Genomic DNA, 22,293 nt, shown 5'->3' on the forward strand with positions numbered 1-22,293 from the left:
CATTTTTTTCAGGTACTATTTTGAAGCGTTGGAAGAAGAATTGGTTTGACCTGTGGTCAGATGGTCACCTGATCTATTATGATGATCAAACTCGGCATAGTGTTGAGGATAAGATCCATATGCCAGTAGACTGCATCAATATCCGCATCGGGCATGAGTGTTGGGGTAAGTGAGTCTGTTGTGGCCCACTTCTGTCCTCTACCCTTGACCATTTATGGTGGGAGTTGAATCATCTTCCTTTCTCATTTTGCTTTCATTGGCAGACCAAAGAAGGGTTTCATCTTTCATCAAAGAAGGGAGGTAACCATAGTGGGCACCCATATACTTGGATCATGAATCATATGGTTGGGGCAGATTAATTTTCTCAACTGAATCAGACCCAGCAGTCCACATTCCTTGCTCTGTTATGGAGAAAGTGATGGAGAACAACCAGACTGCTGGGATCCCCAAGAAAGATGGAACCACCCTAGGTAGTACAGGTTTTGTTACTCAGAAACTGGCATCTTATTGATGACACCACCAGTCAGTTACTTAATCCATGATGCCTTGGCTTTCTGGAATTATTCTTTATATTCATTTTAAAGTAATACATTTTTAATAAGTATAGACTTTTCTATTTCTAATTAAGGGCATATATAGACTTCCTTGTTTATTAGCTCTGTTTCTGTTTTGGAATAGTATCTGTTTTAGTAAACATTGATGTTTGAAGCATCCTGATCTATATAATAGTTTTTGAAAAAAAGAGTTAGCAAATGGCCTATCTGCTAGTAATAACCATTGTTGTAACATCTTGCCCCTGCATGTTAGTTCTTGAAACACAAGTATCTATGGGCTAGCTGTTGAAATATCTACCCTATGCTAGGCTCAAATATCATAGACCTTATTTCTTGGTACACAGACCTACTTGAAAAGTATGATTTTCACTTTTAAAGCAGTGATCCAGTTTAGTATTTCCTGTGAATAAAAGCAAAAAGTATTTTGTTATCTGATGCTCAGTAATGCTTTTCATTGGGGCTTATTCTTCTAATGTCTGGGCCGTTCTGTACATTTCAGTATATGGATTGCCCTCTAGAAGAGGCCTGCTTGTTCTTCCTTCAGGAAGTTTATTTATTTATTTTTATTTACTTATTTGTTTAAAGATTTTATGTATTTGAGAGAGAGAGGAAAGGAGAGAGCACATGGGTGAGGGGAGAGGGAAAGGGAGGGAGAAGCAGACTCCTTGCTGAGCAGGGAGGCTGATGTGGGGCTCCATCCCAGGACCCTATGAACATGACCTAGGCTGAAGGCAGATGCTTAACCAACTGAGCTACTCAGGCGCCCCTCCTGTAGAAAGTTTAATTGGAACAGAGTTGTGATTCATGTGCTTGGTTCTGTAGAGCAGGGCAAAGATGTTTTATTATTGGAATGTTCTGAAGTACTGGTCTTTTGCTTATCTGAGTTGTTAGGTAGAATAAATCCTTTAAAACAAACTATATAAATACTGCCTTATTATACTTATTTTTCAGATATTCAGCCTCCAGATGGGAAGCCAAAAGACTGTATGCTGCAGATTGTTTGCCGAGATGGGAAAACTATCAGTCTTTGTGCAGAAAGCACAGATGATTGTTTGTAAGTTTTGAGTTTTTATGTGTTTAATTTAAAAACTGTTGTGTTTTAATTTCCAGTCAAGGAAATTTCCAGAAGGGAGAAGTATGAGAATGTTTTCCTTTAGGCAGCAGAATAAGTGGCTCAGAGGATATGTGAAACAAATGTAACAGGGCATTATTCCATACCTAACAACCCTTGTCCTAGTTTCTGCTTCTCTAGAGCTGTGCAGGCGAGATCCCATTATACTGGGAATGACAGAGTATTAGTATATAGCCACTTTGCATTCTTTTTCATTACTAGATGTACATTGGGTAATGGATGTAGTTGAATGGGTTCTTAAATCTTGTTCTTTTTATGTAAGTATCTTTTAAAAAAGCACTGACATCTCTGTTACTCAGTCTTTTCCTTCCTTTGGTGGTTCTTGCTCCATCTGCCATCTTCGAAGAGGAGATATCAAGCCATAAGGAAGAAAACCCAGCTTTATCAGTTCTCAGCCTGTTAACATTGGCAGTGAAGTTGAATCAGAATCTTGAAAACACTGGCTAAATATAACTTGGAGGTGAGGAAGTGCCTAGGTGGCTCCTTCGGTTAAACATCCAACTCTTGATTTTGGCTCAGGTCATGATCCTCAGGGTCATGAGATTGAGCCCTGTGTTGGGCTCCATGTTGGGTGTGAAGCCTGCTTAAGATTCTCACTCTCCCCCTCTCTGACCAAGCACAAGTGCATGCAAGCTAACTCTTTCTTAAAAAAACAAAAAACAAAAAAAAAACTGGGGGAAATTTTTTTTTTTTGGCTACTCTGTGCCACCCTTATGAGTTAACTCTGGACGTTGTAAGAATTCACTAACCGAATATTGTAATGTTCATTTATATTAAAATCTTTATATTTAGGTGACTATTTACATACAATCCAGGCCAGTTTGTCAGAGTGCCTGCTCCACATTTCACATATATGTTCATTTTCAATATAAACATTTATTCCATGCTAAACTCACAGAGTTTATTTTAAATACCACATATATCTGCTTTTTTACACTCTTCTGATTTATATCAAGCAGTAAATCTTAAACGATACTTTCTGGAAGAGATACAGCTTTCCTTTAGACTGATGGAGAAATGACCACACATAAATCCAGTTTGCTACCTTTTAATAAACTGGATTTATATTATTACTACTTAACAATTTAAACATGTATATTGCACACTTACCCGGTAGTAGGCACTGTGCTAATTACTTTATATATGTTATTTAATCCTCACTATATCTTATAAGGTAGATGCTATTCTTGTTATAAGAAATTTAGGCTTAGTGAGGTTAAGTAACTTCCTGTATCACTGTTTTTTTTTTTTTTTTCTTTTTTAAAAAGATTTTATTTATTTGTCAGAGAGAGAAGGAGAGAGAAAGAGCACAAGTAGGAGAAGTGGCAGAGGGTGAGGGAGAGGCAGTCTTCTTGCTGAGCAGGGAGCCTGACGCAGGGCTTGATCCCCTGACCCTGAGATTATGACTTGAGCCAAAGGCAGATGCTTAACCAACTGAGCCACCCAGGTACCCCCCATATCACTTTTTTAATGCTCCTGTAGTAAATTACCCTGACAGTGGCTCAAACAATACAAATTTATGATTGCATTTCGGAAGGTCAGGAGTCCAATACTGGGTCTTAAGTGTCGGCAGGCTCTAGGAGAGAATCTGTTTGCTTGTCTTTTAAGCTTCTGGAGATTTCCTCGTTTCTTGGCTTCTGGGCCATGCCTTCTCTTGTGGTCATCTTTTTGGTTCTCTGCAGGTGGGGAAGGGTTTATGCTTTTAAGAACTTAATGAATAGTTTGTGCCAACGTGGATAATCCAGGGTAATCTCCTCATTTCAAGGTCCTTAACCTTAATTACAGCTATAGAGTCTCTTTTGCCCTTTGAGGTAACATTCGCAGCTTTTCAGGATTAGGATGTATACATCATTCTGCCTACCATACTTGCCAAGGTTTTAAAGGCTAGTAGACTAGACTCAGGATTTGAAACTTTGTCTCCAGAGACCTGTGTTCTTAACTGCTTTGTTCTGCTGTACATTGAGGTGTCACATGGGACTTTTTTTTTTTTAATGTAGTGGCAAAAATATCTGGAATTATCAGTAATTGGACCAATGATGTTTATGATCTCAGTAAATGTGAACTGGTTAAATTCCCCTTAAAAAGAATAAGATTCGTGATTGGGTAAAAAATATAAAGTCTAACTATATAGTCTGTTAACAAGAATTTGAAATAAAATGACTCAGGAAGGTAAAAAAGTAAATAGAACATTGTTTCAGGAGAGTGGCTGCCGCAAACTGGGTGCCTTAAAACAACAGAGGTATTCTCTCACAGTTCTGGAAGCTAGGAGTCTGAGCTTGGCGTGTCAGCAGAGCCATGCTCCCTCTGAGACTCCTGAGAAGAATTCTTCCTTACCACTTCCTAGTTTAGGTTGTGGCTGGTGATCCTTGGCATTCTTTGGATTGCCATTGGATCAGTCCAATCTCTGCCTCTGTTGTAACAAGGCATTCTCCCTGTGTGTCTGTGTCCAGATGTTCTCTTATAAGGACACTAACTGTAGTAGAGTAAGTATCCATCTACATTAATTCAGTATGACCTCATCTTGAGTCCATCTGTAAAGACTGACCTTCCTTCCTTCCTTTTTCTTTTTTTCAGATTCATTTATTTATGATTTATTTATTTGACAGAGAGAAAGTGCGTGTGCACATGTGCCTGGGAAGAAGAGAGGGAGAGTTTTTTTTTTTTTTTTTAAGGGACAAATGAACATTTATTTGGTATTAAAGAATTGCAGTTGAGGGAGCACAGATCCAGGTAAATCCCCAAGCAGTGTTCCCACTTAGAGAGTGTTCATAGAGTTAAAGCAAAAGTTTTTTTATTTTTTATTTCAATTTAGTTAACATATATTGTATTCTTAGTTTCAGGAAGAGAATTTAGTGATTGATCACTTGCATATAACATCCAGTGCTCATTACATCAAGTGCCCTGCTTAATGCCCATCATGCAACCCCCACCCCCTCTAACAACCTTCCAGTAACCCTCAGTTTGTTTCCTCGAGTTAAGAGTCTCTTATGATTCCTTCCTTCTCTGTGTTCATCTTTATTTGTCCTTCTCTTCCCCTGCATTCCTCTCAAACTCCACACATGAGTGAAGTCATATGGTATTTACCTTTCTCTGACTGACCTATTTTGCCTTGCATAATACACTCTAGCTGGGGGAGAGAGTGTTTTAAGCAAACTCCGTGCTGAGCATGGAGCCCTATGTGGAATTTGATCTCATGATCCTGAGACTAACAGCTGAATACTCAACTAACTACACAATCCAGGCATCCCAAGACCTTATTTCTAAACAAGTCAAAAGTACTAGAGATTAGGACTTCAGCTTATTTTTTGGCAGGGGACAGAATTCAACCTATAACTGAGACCTTTGAGTAAAAATGGTAAAATGAAGGGGAAACTTTTTAGCGGTAACAGACAAAGAAGTTCAGCTTCGAGCACCAACTATAAAGAGTGATGGCCAAAGAAAGAAATTTTTGTTGAAAGAAAGATTTTGTTGAGATGTTTCATTGTTTTTACCTCCAGCTACCAGAAGTAGTAGCAGGAGGAGTTAATTTAAGTCTTGCAAAGTTTCAGTAATACTCTGCAGTCTGGAAGGATGTTGATTAAAAGAGTAAGCTTTTTGGGAAAGCTAAGGAAAAACCCTTGAGAATATGATATCCCTGGTACCCCAGTGGAGAGTGGAAAGCTTACTTATCATTCCAGGGCTTACTTATCATTCCAGCCCTGGAAGATTTCAAAGCTCACAGTAGATAATTCTTTGGCTGATGAAGTGAGCCCTGGCACGAGACATTCAAAAGAATATGCTCAGAAGAGTGTAGAGGCCAGATTTTTCAGAAAGGACTTACTCGGTGTCACAAGAAATTTTCTTCTCTCCCACCATTGTTTGCTCCGATTACAGAAAATCAGTTGAGGGTAATACCTATTTATCACACTGTTACTTGGGTGGAGTGAGGTGGGGTTACCAATAGACAGAGTAGGAGGGTGTCAAGAAGAAATAACACATACTATATGAGAGCAAATAGAAGTTTTAGGTATCAGTTCCCATGTTAAACATGAGTAAGGTGCAAAAAAATGGTGTGGCAAATATACTGTAAAGGAAAAATAAAAAGGAAAATGTAAGCCTCAGAAAAAGCTCCTCATCTATAGGAAAATAAAACCCACAAAACAATTGAATTTTCCAAGAATACTTTCCTGGCTACCATATTTAAAATTATAAACCCCCCTTACATCATACACATATACACATATACTTACAACCTAACTAGCTATTTGTTTATCCTGTTTGTCTCTTTTTATTAGAATATAAACTGCCTGAGAGAGGGAATTTATGTTTCTTCTGTGCCTTTTTGCATCTGAGTAGCCAAGAAGGTCTGTCATGGGGCAAATCTCCCATTCATTTTATAATCTTAAGGGGTGCAAATCTCCCTTCCCTGGGGTACAAGCCCAACTAAAAAATGAATCATTGGCATGAAGGAAAGACTTGGGAATACTCTCAGGGAAAGTTGGGTGAAAAGATTAAACAATTTAGAAAAAAGATCAGAATTACGTTAGAAAGACTTAAAGAGTTTATCAGGAAGATTATTGATGTCTGGAAAGTACAGAACCCAAGAAGGTAGTTAGAAATTCAGTGCAAGAAAAACTTGCTGAAATAGTAGAACTGAATTAGACCATAAGAGACTCTCCTACCTGACAGTATTAAATCCATATACAGTATCTGAACAATCCAATAGGATACCCTTTAGCAAAATGAATGGCAGTAGTAAGCCGCTTATAAATCTCTTGAGGGAATTTTGCAACTTAACTGCATTTATTAGAAAACCAGAATGTTTGAAAATAGCTTAGCTTGAAAATAACTTCGCAAAGCTTTTAACTCAAAGAGGAAGTAAAATGACTATCCTTCTACTATAGAAATGTTTACATAAGGGTGCAAAGGTAATAAGCATGTTAACAGTAGCATAGTTTTCATGTGTGACAAATCCACAACTAACCTATTCAGCAGTGACAGGCTGGAAGCTTTCCCACCAAGATCAGGAATAAGACAAGGATTACCCCACTCTTACTATTTCTGTTCTACTACACTTTGGTTTTAACCAAATTAGTTAGGCAAGGAAGGAAAATAAAAGGCATCTAAATTGGAAAGGAAGAACTAAAATTATCTCTGTTATGGATGATTTGATCTTCTATATAGAAAACCCTAAAGAGGGATGCCTGTGTGACTCAGTCAGTTAAGCATCTGCTTTCCGCTCAGGTCATGATCCCAGGGTCCTGAGATTGAGTCCCACATCAGGTTCCTTGTTCAGCGGGGAGCCTGCTTCTCCCTCTGCCTGCTGTTCCCTCTGCTTGTGCTCATGCTTTCTCTCTCTCTGACAAATAAATAAAATCTTAAAGACTCCACCAAGAAGTTGTTAGACCTAATAATTGAGTTCAGTAAAATTCTAGGATATAAACCCATCATACAAACATCAGTTGCACTTCTTTATATTATCTGAAACTATCTGAAAGGAACTATCTGAAAAAGAAAATCTTATTTGTAATAGCACTAAAAATAATAAAATGCTTAAGAATGAACTAAACGAAGGAGATGAAAGATCTGTATGCTGAAAATTACAAGACATTGATGAAAGAAATTGAAGATGACACAGACAAATGGAAAGATATCCTGTGTTCATGGATTGGAAGAATTAATATCATTAGAATGTTCTTATTACCCAAAACCATCTGCAAATTCATTGTAGTTACTATCAGTTTCATTGACATTTTTCAAGTACAAATAACAATCCTAAAATTCAAGGGGAACCACAAAAGACTTTGAATAGCCAAAGAAGGAACAAATCCGGACACATCATAATTCCTGATTTCAGACTTTATTACAGAACTATAGTAATCAAAACAATGTGGTATTGGCATAAACATAGACACATAGACCAATGGAATAGAGCCCAGAAATAAACGCATATATATATATATATATATATATATATAGTCAATAACATAAGTTTTTTAAAGTTTATTTATTATTTATTTAAGTAATTTCTACACTTAGTGAGTGTGTGGCTCAAACTCATGACTCTGAGATCAAGAGTCCTGTGTTCTTCTGACTGAGCCAGTCAGCTGTATGGTCAATAATTTTTGATGGGGGAACAAAGAATGCTCAATGGGGAAAGGACAGTTTTTCTTCAGTAAATTGTGCTGGGAGGACCGGATAATCCTATGTAAAAGAATGAAATGGGAATGCTGTCATAGACCACTCACACAGGTTAATTCAAAATGGATTAAAAACTTAAATATAAGACCTTAAACTGTTAAATTACTAGAAGAAAAAAGGGAAAAAGCTCCTTGTCTTTTTTTTTTTTAATTCTTGTAAGTTAACATATCAGTTTCAGGCATACAATATAGTGTATGTACAGCAATTCTGTACATTACAGGGTGTTCATTGTGATAAGTTGTACTCTTAGTCCTCTTCACCAATATAACCTGTCCCTGCCACTCACCTCCTCTCTAGATCAAGCAGCCATCCATTTATTCTCCATAGTTGAGACTGCTTTTTGGTTTGTGTTTGTCTTTCTGTCTCTCTTTTTTCCTTTATTCATTTCTTTTGTTTCTCAAATTCCACAAATGAGTGAAATCATATGGTATTTGTCTTTCTCTGACTACCTTATTTCGATTAGCATAATACTCTCTAGCTCCATTCATATTGTTGTAAATGGCAAGATCCCATTCTTCTTTATGGCTAAATATTATTCCGTTGTATGTGTACATGTGTATATATGCGTGTGTATATACATATGAGTCTGTATACACACATACATGTATATATGCATACACATACACACATGTGTACATATATGCATACATACACACACACACCACTTCTTTATCCATTAATCTATTGATGGACACTTGTGCTGCTATTTGACCACTGTAAATAATGCTGCAGTAAACATAGGGGTGCATGTATCTCTTCAAATTAGTGTTTTCATATTCTTTGGGTAAGTATTCAGTAGTACAATTGCTGGATCATAGGGTAGTTCCATTTTTAGTTTTTTGAGGAACTTCCATACTGTTTAGTGAGATCATTTGCATTCCCACCTACAGTGCAAGGAAGGTTCCTTTTACTCCACATCTTTGTTAACACTTGTTTGATGTGTTGTTGATTTTAGTTATTCTGACAGGTGTGAGGTGATATCTCATTGTAGTTTTGATTTGCATTTCCGTGATGAAGAGTGATGTTGAACATCTTTTCATGTGTCTGTTGGCCATCCGGATTTCTCCTTGGAGAAATGTTTGTTCGTGTCTTCTTCCCTATTTTAATTGGATTATTTGCTTTTTGGGTGTTGAGTTTTATTAAGTTCTTTATATATTTTGGATACTAACCTTTATCAGATATGCCATTTGCAAATATCTTCTCCCATTCAGTAGGTTGCCTTTTAGTTTTGTTGGTTGTTTCCTTTGTTGTGGGGAAGCTTTTTACTTTGATGTAGTCCCAATTGTTTATTTTTACTTTTGTTTCCCCTGCCTCAGGAGATATATCAAGAAAGAAGTTGCTGTGGCTGATGTCAGAGAAATTACTGCTTGTGTTCTAGGAATTTTTGGTTTTAGGTCTCATGTTTAGGTCCTTAATCCATTTTGAGTTTATTTTTGTTTAGGGTGTAAGAAAATGGTAGTTTTGGGGAAAAAACTCTTTAACATTAGTCTTGGCAGTGATTTTTTGTTGTTTGTTTTTAGATAGAATACCAGAAGCACATACAGCAAAGGCAAAAGTAAACACATGGGACCACATCAAATTCTAAAGCTTCTGCACATTTATCAGAAAAATGAAAAGGCATCCTATGGAATGGGAGGAAAAAATATATTTTTAGTATTTTATATATCAGTGACAGAGCATGGGTGGTAGGGAAGGTCAGAGGGAGAGGGAGAACCAGACTCCCCGCTGAGCAGGGAACCTGACGGGGCTCAGCCCTAGGACCCTGAGATCATTATGTGAACTGACTGAGCCACCCAGTCAGTGGCTGGGTGACTGAGCCACCCAATCAGGAGAAAATATTTGTAAACCTTCTACATGATAAGGGCTTAGTATCCTAAATATATAAGGAGATTGTATAGCTTCATAGCAGAAAAACCCTACAGTTTTATTTTAAAATGGGCAAAGGACTTGAATAGATATTTTTCCAAATATATACAAATGGCCAAAAGGAAAAGATGCTCAGCATCACTAATCACCAGGGATGCAGATCAAAATCATAATGAGATTACCTCACACCTCCTAGAATGGCTATTAACAAAAGGACAAAAGATAAGCATTGGTGAGGATGTAGAGATAAGGGAATCTGGTGTATTGTTGGCAGGAATGTAAATTGGTACAAGCCACTATGGATATGTTATGGTGATTCCTCAAAAAACTAAATGTAGAACCACCATTTAATCTAGCAGTCCCTCTTTGGATATGTCTTGAAGGAAACGAAATCATTATCTTGAAGAGATATTTGCACCCACATGTTCAATGCAGCATTATTCACAGTATCCAAAGCATGAAACAACCTAAGCAGTTGTTGATGGGTGAAAGGACAAAGAAAATGTGACACACACACAGACACAGAATTCAGTCATGAAAAAAAGAAGGAAATCCTCACCCCCCCCTTTTTTTGTTTTAAATATTTTAGTTATTTATTTGAGCGAGAGAGATGATAAGTAGGCAGAGAGGCAGGTAGAGAGAGGAAGGGAAGCAGGCTCCCTGCTGAGCAGAGAGCCTGATGCGGGCCTCGATTCCAGGACCCTGAGATCATGACCTGAGCTGAAGGCAGAAGCTTTAACCCACTGAGCCACCCAGGTACCTTGAAATCCTCCCTTTTGCAACATCTTGGGTGGACCTTGAGGGCATTTTGCTAAGTGAAGTAAGTCAAACAGAGAAATATTTTATGTTCTCACTTACTGGTAGAAACTTAAAAAGTCAGATTCCTAGAAATAGATAGTGGAATGAATGGTCAGGGGATATTAGATGTTGGTTGAAGGGTACAAACTTTCAACTATGTGATGAATAAGTTTTGGGCATCTAATTATATAGTATGGTGATTATAAAAAATACTTTATTATATACTTGAACAAGTTACAAAGTAGATTTAAAATGTTATCACCAGAAAAAATAGAAAAGCAACTATGTGAGGGAGTGAAGGTGTTAATCTTAACTGTGGTAATCATTTATATATATATATATATATATATATATATATATATATATATATAATTTTGTGGTAATCATTTTTATATATATATATATATATATATATATACACACAAATATATATATATTCAGATCATCACATTATTTATATACCTTAAACTTACATGACATGTGCCAGTTTCTCAAGCAGGCATTATTTTCAATCACAGAAAACCTGACAATCTAAATCTCACATCATGGAACATTATGTAGCCATTAAAAAACAAATGCACATCTGTGTGTGACATGAATTGATAAAGCAAATTGCAGTATAGTAAGCATGGTGCATTTTTATATTTACTAAAGAGTAAAAGCAAAAACTGTGTAGTAATAGGGCATGCTTTAAATATATAGTATATGTACCATAGATAAATATTTTTGTATTTTTTGTGCATGTTTGAAATGCTTTGATTGAGTGGGGTCTTGGGGTAAGGACTGAAGACCTATTCTTGAAACAAGCTTTTCCAGAAATTTTTATGCCTTGAAATAGATGTTGGATTGCCTTGAATAAAACATCCCTTTTTTTTTTCTTCAGGGCCTGGAAATTTACACTCCAGGATTCCAGAACAAATACAGTAAGTTGCTAATGGCAGTCACCAGTAACATTTTCACCTAGTTTGCTGTAACAAATAGGAGGGTAGGGGGTTAGGAAAGGGGAATGGAGATGGGTGTCTTGACCATCCAGCGATGGCTGAGTAGACATAGCTGGGTGGGGCACCTTTCACTGATAATGAGAGCAAGCTAGATCATGTCAAACCTTTTAAGCAGGAAGGGCCCCTCTTAATATAGGCAGCACTGGTTCCAGTGTTACCTTCCAGAAATGTCTGTATCTCAGAAAATTTTGCAACACTTTGAGTTCTGTGATTTACAGGGATGGCTCAAAAGGACAACAGAGTCCCTTCTAGGCATAACATCTCAGCCTTATGAAACAAGCATTTTTGGGACTTAGACTTAATTCCAGTTCTGCTTCTGAGGTTGCTGAAACAGTTAAACCCCATTTATAGGTATTCATAATGTCATGCTTGTTTCTGTCAGAGAATCAAGGCAACAACTTTGCACTCAACATCTGTCCTCAGCACTTTTATTCTTTAGACAGGATTTTATTTTTTCTTTTATCTCTTTAGGAAGAAAAGAAGAACGTAGATGAAACTTTTAAAAGATAATTTGTACAGGTGGGAAAAGAAAGTAAAAAAGACTGAATATCCAAATGACTTTGTTTCCTATTCCTGTTAGTCTAAGACATTTCTTCCTCTTAAGGCTACTGTGCAACTTCAGTTAACTTTTCTTTCATAAAAATCTTCTTTTTGGCTGAAATTAGTATTAATGATCCATATAGTTGGGAGTAAGATCCTAGATGATTCTTTGTATGGAGTTTTTTTTAAATGAGAGCATTGATTTTTCTCTTCCCTTGGGAAGTAATTTAACGGAGGATTTTTTTTTTAATGCAAAATCCAGGCTGTGTGTAGAACAACATCTGACTGCTACATTTCAGACTGTAGGATTTTTATTTAACAAAAGGGTTGTTGAGAGTGGTACAACATTTTTGAAAAGGCCTGGGTGATGTGAATCTCTCTGGTCTCTTTGGGGTGAGGGCTCTGTTCTTGTCACCTGCAGATTGGTGAAGAGGACCTCCTCCTCCCAAATTCAAAGGACACTTAGAGTGCAGGGTTGAAAGGGAATGGTAGGGAGATACTCCTGTTTACTACTTCTTACAGAACTGTTTTATTTGCTGTTCTGATTTTTAAGAATTTGCTAATTAAAAAGGATATATACATAGAATCCCAAGAGCCTGCAGTTGCTTTGTGACAGCTCTCTTTCATTCTCTCTCTCCTCTCATAGGGTTATGTTGGTTCAGATGTCCTGTATGATGAAACAGCTGTGGCTTCTTCCCCACCTCCTTACACAGCCTATGCCGCACCAACCCTGGAGGTAGGGAGTGAATCGTGGCATTTCAGAATCCAAGTGAAGGGAAGTTGGGGGTCTCTGTGCTACTCTCCTTTTTAAGAAATAAAAAAGAACCTTGAGCCACTATTAGAGAAATTAGAAATGTACTCAGCCCTTTTCTTCTTTAAACTTAAAAAAAAAAAAAACAGATTATTGTGACGCCTGGGTGGCTCAGTGGGTTAAGCCGCTGCCTTTGGCTCAGGTTATGATCCCAGGGTCCTGGGATCGAGTCCCGCATCGGGCTCCTTGCTCAGCAGGGAACCTGTTTCTCTCGCTGCCTCTGCCTGCGTCTCTGCCTGCTTGTGTGTACTCTCTTGTGCTCTCTCTCTCTCTCTCTGGCAAATAAAATCTTTAAAGCTGCCTCTGCCTGTGTCTCTGCCTGCTTGTGTGTACTCCCTTGCTCTCTCTCTCTCTCTGGCAAATAAATAAAATCTTTAAAAAAAAACAAAAAAACAATGAAAAAAGCCAGATTATTTTTTTCTTTCATAAAATTTACAATCTTTATATTCACATTTTGTTTTAAAGATAGACTTGAAAATGATTCATGTTGGGGCACCTGGGTGGCTCAGTGGGTTAAAGCCTCTGCCTTTGGCTCAGGTCGTGATCTCAGGGTCCTGGGATCGAGTCCAGCATCGGGCTCTCTGCTCAGCAGGGAGCCTGCTTCCTCCTCTCTCTATCTGCCTGCCTCTCTGCCTGCTTGTGATCTCTCTGTCAAATAAATAAATAAAATATTAAAAAAAAAAAAAGAAAATGATTCATGTTAATGGCAGTTTGGTAATATGATATTGATGATTTATGATTTATACTTAATTAATAAATGAGAATTCAAATACTTGAATTCTTTTTATAATCAGGAAAAAAAGCTTCTTTTATTTTGAAAAAACAAAACCTTAAAAAAAAAAAATCACATAACAAATACCTTGGGAGTATCTCCTAGATAGAAGTGCCAAGTATTCATTGCTACATATAGAAGTCTCTGTTTGTGGAAGGTACTTCTGTTTTGTTTTGTTTAACTTTTAATTTTGAATAATTATAGATTTATAGGAAGTTGCAAAAATAATATGTAGAGATCTCATGAATTCTTCACCCAGGTCCCCTCTAGTTGTTACATGTTAGATAAAATCAAAACCAGGAATTTAAAATTGGCACAGTGTTTATTATGCCTGGTTTTGTGTCATTTTATTGTATATATAGATTTGTGTAATCAGATCCTCAATCATCATACGATGCTGTTCACAAAATCTTCCTTCTACACTCTTACATAGTCACATCTTCCTTCCTCTTTCCTAACTCCTGTTAGCCACTGATTTGTTCTCTGCTTATATAATTTTGTCGTTTCTGCAGTGTTACATAAATTGAGTCATTCAGCATGTGATCTTTTTTTTTTTAGTATTTTTCACTTAGTACAGTGCCCCTGAGAGCCATCCAGATTGTTGCACGTGTACCCCGTTAAGTATTGAGGGGCATTGTGCTCACTTTGGCAGCACATATACTAAAAATGTATTGAGGGGCATTTATCTGTTGGGGTTGTTTCAGAGTTCTGTTACCAATAAACCCCCCGTGAAGACTCATCATTTACAGGTTTTTGTACAAACATAAGGTTTTATTTCTCTGGAAAAAAGTGCTCCAAAGGGGAATTGCTTGATCTGTTGTATGGTAAATATATGGTTAGTTTTTTAGAAAGCTAGCAAACTACTTTCCAGAATGACTCTACCATTTAATTGACAAGTAATTCAGTTTCTCTGCATCCTTCCCAGCATAAGTATTGTCATTGTTTTTTTTTTTTTAATTTTAGCCATTCTAATAGGTGTATAGTGATATTTCATTCTGATCTTAATTTGTGTTTCCCTAATAGTTGGTAATGTTGCCATTTTTTATGTTCTTATTTGCCATCATATATCCTGTTCAGTAAAATGTCACCTCATGTCTTTAACTTGCTCAATAGCATGTAGACATCTTAACAGTACCTTTCACAATTTTAATTTTCATGCAGTCCCAATTTCTCAATTTTTATGGTTCATGGTTTTGTTGTCATGTTTGACATTTTACCAGACCAGGTTTTCTAAGGTTTTCTCATATACTATTTTCTGAAAGTTTTATAGTCCCAGGATTTCCACTTAAGTGTTTTCCATTGTGAGTTGATTTTTTAGGTTAAGTTAAGGTTAGGTTAAGTTAAGGTTCATTTTTTAAATATGGATGTCTGATTATTGCACTATAATTCGTTGAAAAGACTTGTAGTCCTTCCTGGAATTGCTTTTGTATCTCCGTTAAAAATCAGAGATTTGTGTTTGTCTGTTTCTCAGTTCTTTGCTCAGTCCCATTGATCTAAGTGTTTTTCTTCCTCTAACACCACACAGACTTGATTACTGTAGCTGTATAAAAAGTCTTGAGATTGGATAGACTGATCCTCCACTTTATTCTTCCTTTTCAGAATTCCCTTAACTGTTCTGGTTACATTCCTTTCCATATGAAGTGTCTAAATCTATAGCAAAGTCTTGATAGGTTTTGATGGAAATTGTTTTGAACTTAGGTATCCAGTTTATTGGGGGAGAATTGACATCTTTATTATGTTGAGTTTTCCAATCAATGAATGCATAAAATCTCCAGTGAAACAGTCTGAGCCAGAAGATTTCTTTTTGGGATATTTTTAATTACAAATTCTAATTTCTTAATAGTTGTGGGAATAAATACTTAATAGTGTTTTCTATTTCATATTTCATATTTGTACTTTTTGAGGAATTGGTCCTTTTCCTTAAATTGTCTAACTTATATGTGCAACTCTGTTGTTTATATTTTCTTGGTGGATTAAGTCTATTATAATGTAATGTCTCTTTTTGTTTCTGGTAATTTTGTCTGATGTCTGTTCTATCTGATATTGATATAGCCACATTTGTTACTTTTTACTGTTTGTATAGTTAGCATATTTAGACCATTTACATTTAATGTAATTTTTGATATGTTAGGGTTAAATATGTCATTTTATTTTCTGTTTTCATTTGGTTATTTTTTAAAAATTTCTCTATGTTCTTTTTCTTAAGCTTTTTGTGAGTTATTTGAACATGTTTTAAAACTGCATTTTTTAAAAAGATTTATTTATTTTAGAGAGGGGAAGAAAGTGTGTGAGTGGGGGAGGGGCAGAGGGAGAGAAGGAATCCAAAGCAGATGCTACAGAGAGCAAAGCTGAGCAAAGCTGGGGCTTGATTGCATGACCCTGACATCATGACCTGCGCCCAAACCAAGAGTTGGATGCTTACTTAACCAACTGAGCCACCCATATGCCTCAAAAATTGCATTTTGATTTATCTGTAATGTTTCTTGATTGTCTCTCTTTGTATTTTTTTTAGTGGTTGCTCTAGTTATTGTGTTATTCATAAATATATATTTTTCAAAGTTAAGTGTTCACATTTCCTTTATATATGATGACCACATTAGATGGTATTAGAAATTTTGCTTCTGCTGTCAGACTTGTAAGAAATGTCAAGATGTGAAGATATACTTCTGTTCTGACTATATTTTATCTCTTGATATTTCAAGATTCCATTTTTTAATTGTTTACTTTTTGTTTAGTGAACTTCCTTTTGCCATTCCTTAGGACAGATTAGCTGGCAACAAATTCTTAGTTTTCCTTCATCTGAGAATGTCTTGATTTCTTCTCATTTCTGAAGGATATTTTCACTAGTATAGAATTCTGAGTTGTTATGTCTTTGAACATTTGACAGGTGTGTGGTGTTTCCTTTGGCCTTCATGGTTTCTGAGGACACATCTGCTGTCATTTAAGTTTTTTGTTTCCCCCATGTATGTAGTGCATTGTTTATTTCTAGCTTCTTTCTTTGTCCTTAGATTTTTTAAAAAAGATTTTATTTATTTGAGAGAGAGTGAGAGAGAGAGCATGAGAGAGGGGGATCAGAGGGAGAAGCAGACTCCCTACTGAGCAGGTACCTGGATGTGGGACTCGATCCAGGGACTCCAGGATAATGACCTGGGCCGAAGGCAGTTGCTTAACCTACTGAGCCACCCAGGCACCTATCTTTGTCCTTAGTTTTGAGAAGTTTGATTATAATGTGTTTTGGTATGGATTTTGGGGGGGGGTTATTTTGTTTGGTTCAGTTTATTGAGTATATAGGTTTATGGTTCTTGCTAAATTTGGGAAAATTTAGGCCATCATTTCTGGAATATTTTTTTAGTCCCATCCCCTCTCTCTTTTGAAACTGTTGACATGGATGTTAGATCCCATATATCTCAGATTCTTTCATTTTCTTTTCATCAATCTATTTTCTCTCCAGTTTATACTCCTGCTTACTGATTGTTTTTCTCTGTCATCTCTATTGTGTTGTTAAGCTTATTCATTGTATTTTTTAATATAATTTTTTCTAAAATTTTTATTTTTTAAATCTTGAAAATACATGAATATGTGTATAAATCTTTGTGTTGTTTTTCCTGAGATTTTCTGTTTCTGTGGAGACTTTTTTTTAAAAGATTTTATTTATTTATTTGACAGAGACACAGTGAGAGAGGGAACACAGGCAGGGGGGAAGGGCAGAGGGAGAAGCAGGCTCCTGGATGTTCAGGGAGCCTGATGTAGGGCTTGATCACAGGACCCTGGGATCATGACCTGAGCCAAAGGCAACCAACCGCTTAACACCTGAGCCATGCAGGCGCCCCTGTGGAGACTTTTAAAAAATGTTTTTCAGACATGTTCATAATTGCTTCTTGAAATATTTTTATGATAGCTGTTTTAAAAACCTTTCTAGAGGGGCACCTGGTTAGCTCGGTCACCACCTTGTCAGGAGGGTTGGGAATTTAGGCCCTCCTCCAGGTCTCTGCTGACACCAGCCTATGTGGGAATTGGAAGGGTCCTCTCTACTGCTTCCCACTAGCTTCCACTGTGATGAGTACTTGCTTGGTCTCATCCCGTGGGTCTGGGAGGGGCATCTGGTTTGTGCTGGACAGAGGTGGGAGTTCTGGCTCTCCTTCTGGCAGGGATGAAATTCTTAGCTCCCTACTTGGCCTTCTCTCACACAACTTGGGATGGGGCATGCAGAAGGTGGTACCTAATTACAGCCTGCCAAACATGGAGGTTTACTCTCTATACTTGGCCTTGCTGGTGGGAGTTGGGGTGGAGCCATAGTTACTTCTGTAGTGTTGGACTGGAGTAGAGCAGTTACTGACTAAAAATGGTCTCTCTTGCCAGATTGCCCCTTTCCTCCCAAGGTTTTTTTGGGTAGAGAGAGCAAGCTTTTTGGGGGGGCCTTTTTGTTTGTATTTATTGGTTCCTTTCTTTCCTTTAGCTAGTTGAGGGTATAGGAGGCAAACAGGAAACCCAGGGAGCTCACCATCTGGCCTTCTTATGGTTCTGAGGTCCCTAGCCAGTCTGCGATCTTTCAGAGTCCCCTTATGTTTGTTTTAGATATTATGTTCAGGGTTTTCAGTTGTACTTAGGAAGAATAGGGAAAATCTATATCTTTGCTGTCTTCCAGAAGCTTAACTCCCATGTCCTGCTTTTATAAGATGACAGGTTTAAACTATGCAGCTGTTTGTTTGACAGCAGCATCCTGTTCTCCCTTGTGCCATATAATACTTATCACATGACAACAGTAATGATAGTTATCTGTAAGCATATCTGTCTTCTCCTGCTGCTCTGCTGACCCCCCCAACCTGTGAGCTCGTAAAGAAGGCTGGGCCTTTTGTCTCCAAATTTCCCAGAATATACTAGTCATTCACTTAATCAGTGAAGGTGGGTCTGTTGCCTATTTCTCACAATGCTCATTCATAGATCTGTGCTGCTGGAAGACTGCCAGTCACCTGCTGAGGTTTCAGACGTTAGGGTTTTCCCACCCACAAAATTCCTAGTCCTTCATTTTCTTCCTGGAATTGCTATGGGGGCTTCTGCTGCTAGGATGGCTTCCTTACCTCTCTTAGCCTTCACAGAATTGAAGTGAGTTAGGGCCTTACTTGGGATTAGGTTTTGGCTTAAGGGAATGTTGGACTGGTTTGATTTTTCTATCTAGACTACTCAGATTTTCTCTGTATTAGCTATATGGCTTTTTTTTTTTCTTTTTTAGGAGGTTATTAACTATTAACTTTTTATTTTATTTATTTTTTTCCTTCTCTTTTTAAAATTTAAAATTTAAATTTTTTATTTTATTTTTTATAAACATATAATGTATTTTTATCCCCAGGGGTACAGGTCTGTGAATCACCAGGTTTACACACTTCACAGCACTCACCATAGCACATACACCCTCCCCAAGAATGGAGCCCAATGTAGGGCTCTATCTCATGACCCTGAGGTCATGTCCTGATGTAAGAGTTGGGTGCCTAACCAACTGAGCCATCCAGGCACCCCCCAAGTAGCACTTTTAATTTCCTTCAAAAACTTTTCCTCTTCATTCACAACTTGACTAACTGCGTGGTACAAGAGGCTCAGTTTTTGGCCTGTCTTGGTTTTCTACATGCCTTCCTCGCTAAGCTTAATCATTCCTAGGTTCTGATTTAGAGAGAGAGACATGCGACTGACTCTTCTTTCACTTGACCACTTAGAGACCATGGTAGGTTTTTTAATTTATTTTTTTAAGATTTTACTATTTATTTATTTGACAGAATGAATAAGCAGGGGAGCAGCAGAGGAAGAAGGAGAAATAGGCTTCCTCCTTAGCAGGGAGCCTGATGCAGGGTTTTGGTCCCAGGACCCTGGGATCATGAACTGCATCAAAGACGGTTGCTTAACTGAGCCAACCCAGTGTAGGGTTATTAATTGGCCTTATTTCAATATTGTTGTGTCTCAGGAAATAGGAAGGCCTGAGAGGGAAAGAGAGCTAGTAGTTGGTGGAGCAGTCAGAACGTATAAGACTTATTAAGTTTGCCCATTTTATGGGTGTGGCTTGTGGCACCCCAAAATAATAGTAACATCAAATATCAATGATGACAGATTACTGTAACAAACATAATAATAATGAAAAAGTTTGAAATTTTGTGAGAATTTACAAAATGTGACACAGAGGAGCTCCAGTGGTGCAATCGGTTAGCGCGCAGTACTTACACAAAATGTGACAGAGACATGAAGTGAGCAAATGCTGTTGGAAAAATGGTGCTGGTAGACTTTCTCAATGTAGGGTTGCCACAAATCTGTCAATGTGTAAAAACACAGTATCTGCAAAGTGCAGTAAAGCAAAGCACAATAAAATGAGGTATGACTGTATATCTTTTTGAGTCAGGGTTTTCATTTTCTTCTAAATGAATATTTCTTCTAAATAAATACCCCAAAGTGGAATTGTTGGGTCGTATGATAGTTCTATTTTCAATTATTTGAGGAACCTACATTCTGTTGGCGATAGTGGCTGCACTAATTTACATTTCTGCCAGCAGTGCACAGGGTTTCCTTTTTTCCATATTCTCACCACACTTGTTATTCGTTTTTTGTTTGTTTTGTTTTTTGATACTAGATCTAACAAATGTAAGGTGATTCCTCATTGTGGTTTTGATTTGCATTTCCCTTATGATGAGTGATGTTAGACATTCTTACATATGTCTATTGGCCGTCTGTCTGTGGAAAATGTCCATTGAGATTCTCTGCCCATTTTTTAATTAGTTTTACTTTTGTTATTGAATTGTATAAATTTCTTTTTTGCATGCTTTGTGTATTAATCCCTTATCAGATACGTGGTTTGCAAATATTTTCTTCCATTTAGTAGGTTGCCTTTTCATTTTCTTGACCATTTCCTTTACTGTGAAGAAAGTTTTTATTTTTTAATTATGTATTTATTTATTTTGGGGGACACGGAGAGGGAGAGAGAGAATCTTAAGCAGGCTCCACACCCTGTACAGAGCCTGACAAAGGGCTTGATCTCATGACCCTGAGAATCATGACCTGAGCCAAAATCAAGAGTCGGACATTTAACTGACTAAGCCACCCAAGCGCCCCCAGAAACTTTTTAGTTTATTACAGTTCCAGTTGTTTATTTTTGTTTTGGTGTCAAATCCAAAATATTGCTAAGAACTATGTCAGGTGGCTTACTATGTTTTTCTCCTAGAGATTTTTGGTTTCAGGTCTTATGTTCAAGTCTTTTAATCCGCTTGAGTTGATTTTGTGTATGATATAAGATAGTGGTTTAGTTTCAGTCTGTACATGTGGCTGTCCAGTTTTTCAAACACCATTTATTGAAGAGACTGTCCTTTCCCCATAGCGTATTCATGTTTCATTTGTCATAAATTAATTGACCATATATGTGTGGGTTTGTTTCTGGCCTCTCTTTTCTGTTCCATTGATCTCTGTGTTTTTATGCCAATATCATACTGTTTTGGTTACTGTAGCCTTGTCCTATAGTTTGAAATTGGGGCATGTGATGCCTCCTGCTTTGTTGTTTTTTCCCTTAGGATTGCTTTGGCTGTTGGGGTCTTTTGTGGTTCCATACAAACTGTAGAATTTTCATTCTGTTTCTGGGGGTAAAATACCATTGGAATTCTGATAGGGATTGCATTGAACCTGTAGATTGTTCTGGATAGTATGGCTATTTTAACTATTCTTACAGTCCATGAGCACAGAATATTTTTCATTTATTTGTGTTTCCTTCAGGTTTTTTTTTTTTTCCCTTCCCTTCAGTGTCTTATGAATCCGTGTATAGGTCTTTCTCTTGGGTTAAATTTATTCCTAGGTTTTTTGTTTCTGATGTATTTGTAAATGGGATAGTTTTCTTAATTTGTCATTCTGATAGTTATTAGTGTGTGGGAACACAAAAGATTAGTATATGTTGATTTTGTATTCTATAACTTTACTGAATTCCTTTTTTTAGTTCTAACAGTTTTTTTGGTAATTTTCCTTAGAGTTTTCTAGGTATAATATCATATCATCTGCAAATACAATTTTACTATTCCTTCTTAGTTACTATTACTATTACTTCTCAATTTATTTGCCTTTCATTTCTTTTTCTGGCTAGGACGTTGATTATCATGTTGAGTAAAAGTAGTAAGAGTGGTTAACTTATTGTCAAATTCCTTATCTTAGAGGAAAGCTTTTAACTTTTCACTGTTGAATATGATGTCAGCTGTGGGCTTGTCATATATGGCCTTTATTAAGTTGAGGTACATTCCCTCTCCACTTTGCTGAGAATTTTTATTATAAATTGATGCTGAATTTCAAAAGTATGATGGGCCTGTTTCTTTTCAACAGACATATGGCTATGGTCCATATAGTGGTGCATACCCTCCAGGAACTCAAGTTGCCTATGCTACAAACGGGCAGGCTTATGCTGTACCCTACCAGTACCCATATGCAGGTAACTCATGCCTACCTTTTACTTTTTATATCTCTGTTTAATGGGTAGATGAGTCCTGAAGGATTTCTGTTTCTCAGTTTAAGGATAAGTGAGCTATGTTTCTGGTATAGATCTGCTACTGTGTGTAAAAAAAATTATGTGTTTTTATACTACCTCAGAAAATTAGAATACGCTTTTTAAAAACTTCACTATTGGATCT

At 37.0% G+C, this 22,293-nt stretch overlaps 1 protein-coding gene across 2 annotated transcripts in view; it reads left to right on the forward strand.

Moving 5' to 3' along the window:
• Positions 1–22,293, forward strand: part of PLEKHB2 (pleckstrin homology domain containing B2) — a 47,037-nt gene that overhangs the window by 18,718 nt on the left and 6,026 nt on the right. Inside the window, exons 3-7 of one of the 2 annotated variants that reach the window (XM_059394519.1) lie at positions 13–165; positions 1,506–1,608; positions 11,414–11,453; positions 12,718–12,807; positions 21,989–22,094. In XM_059394519.1, coding sequence (XP_059250502.1) covers positions 13–165; positions 1,506–1,608; positions 11,414–11,453; positions 12,718–12,807; positions 21,989–22,094 — 492 coding nt within the window. The remainder of the gene's footprint in view (positions 1–12; positions 166–1,505; positions 1,609–11,413; positions 11,454–12,717; positions 12,808–21,988; positions 22,095–22,293) is intronic. The other variant, XM_059394520.1, reaches the window with a different exon arrangement.

This window comes from Mustela nigripes, chromosome 3 (assembly GCF_022355385.1).
Source record: "Mustela nigripes isolate SB6536 chromosome 3, MUSNIG.SB6536, whole genome shotgun sequence".
Taxonomy (NCBI): domain Eukaryota; kingdom Metazoa; phylum Chordata; class Mammalia; order Carnivora; family Mustelidae; genus Mustela; species Mustela nigripes.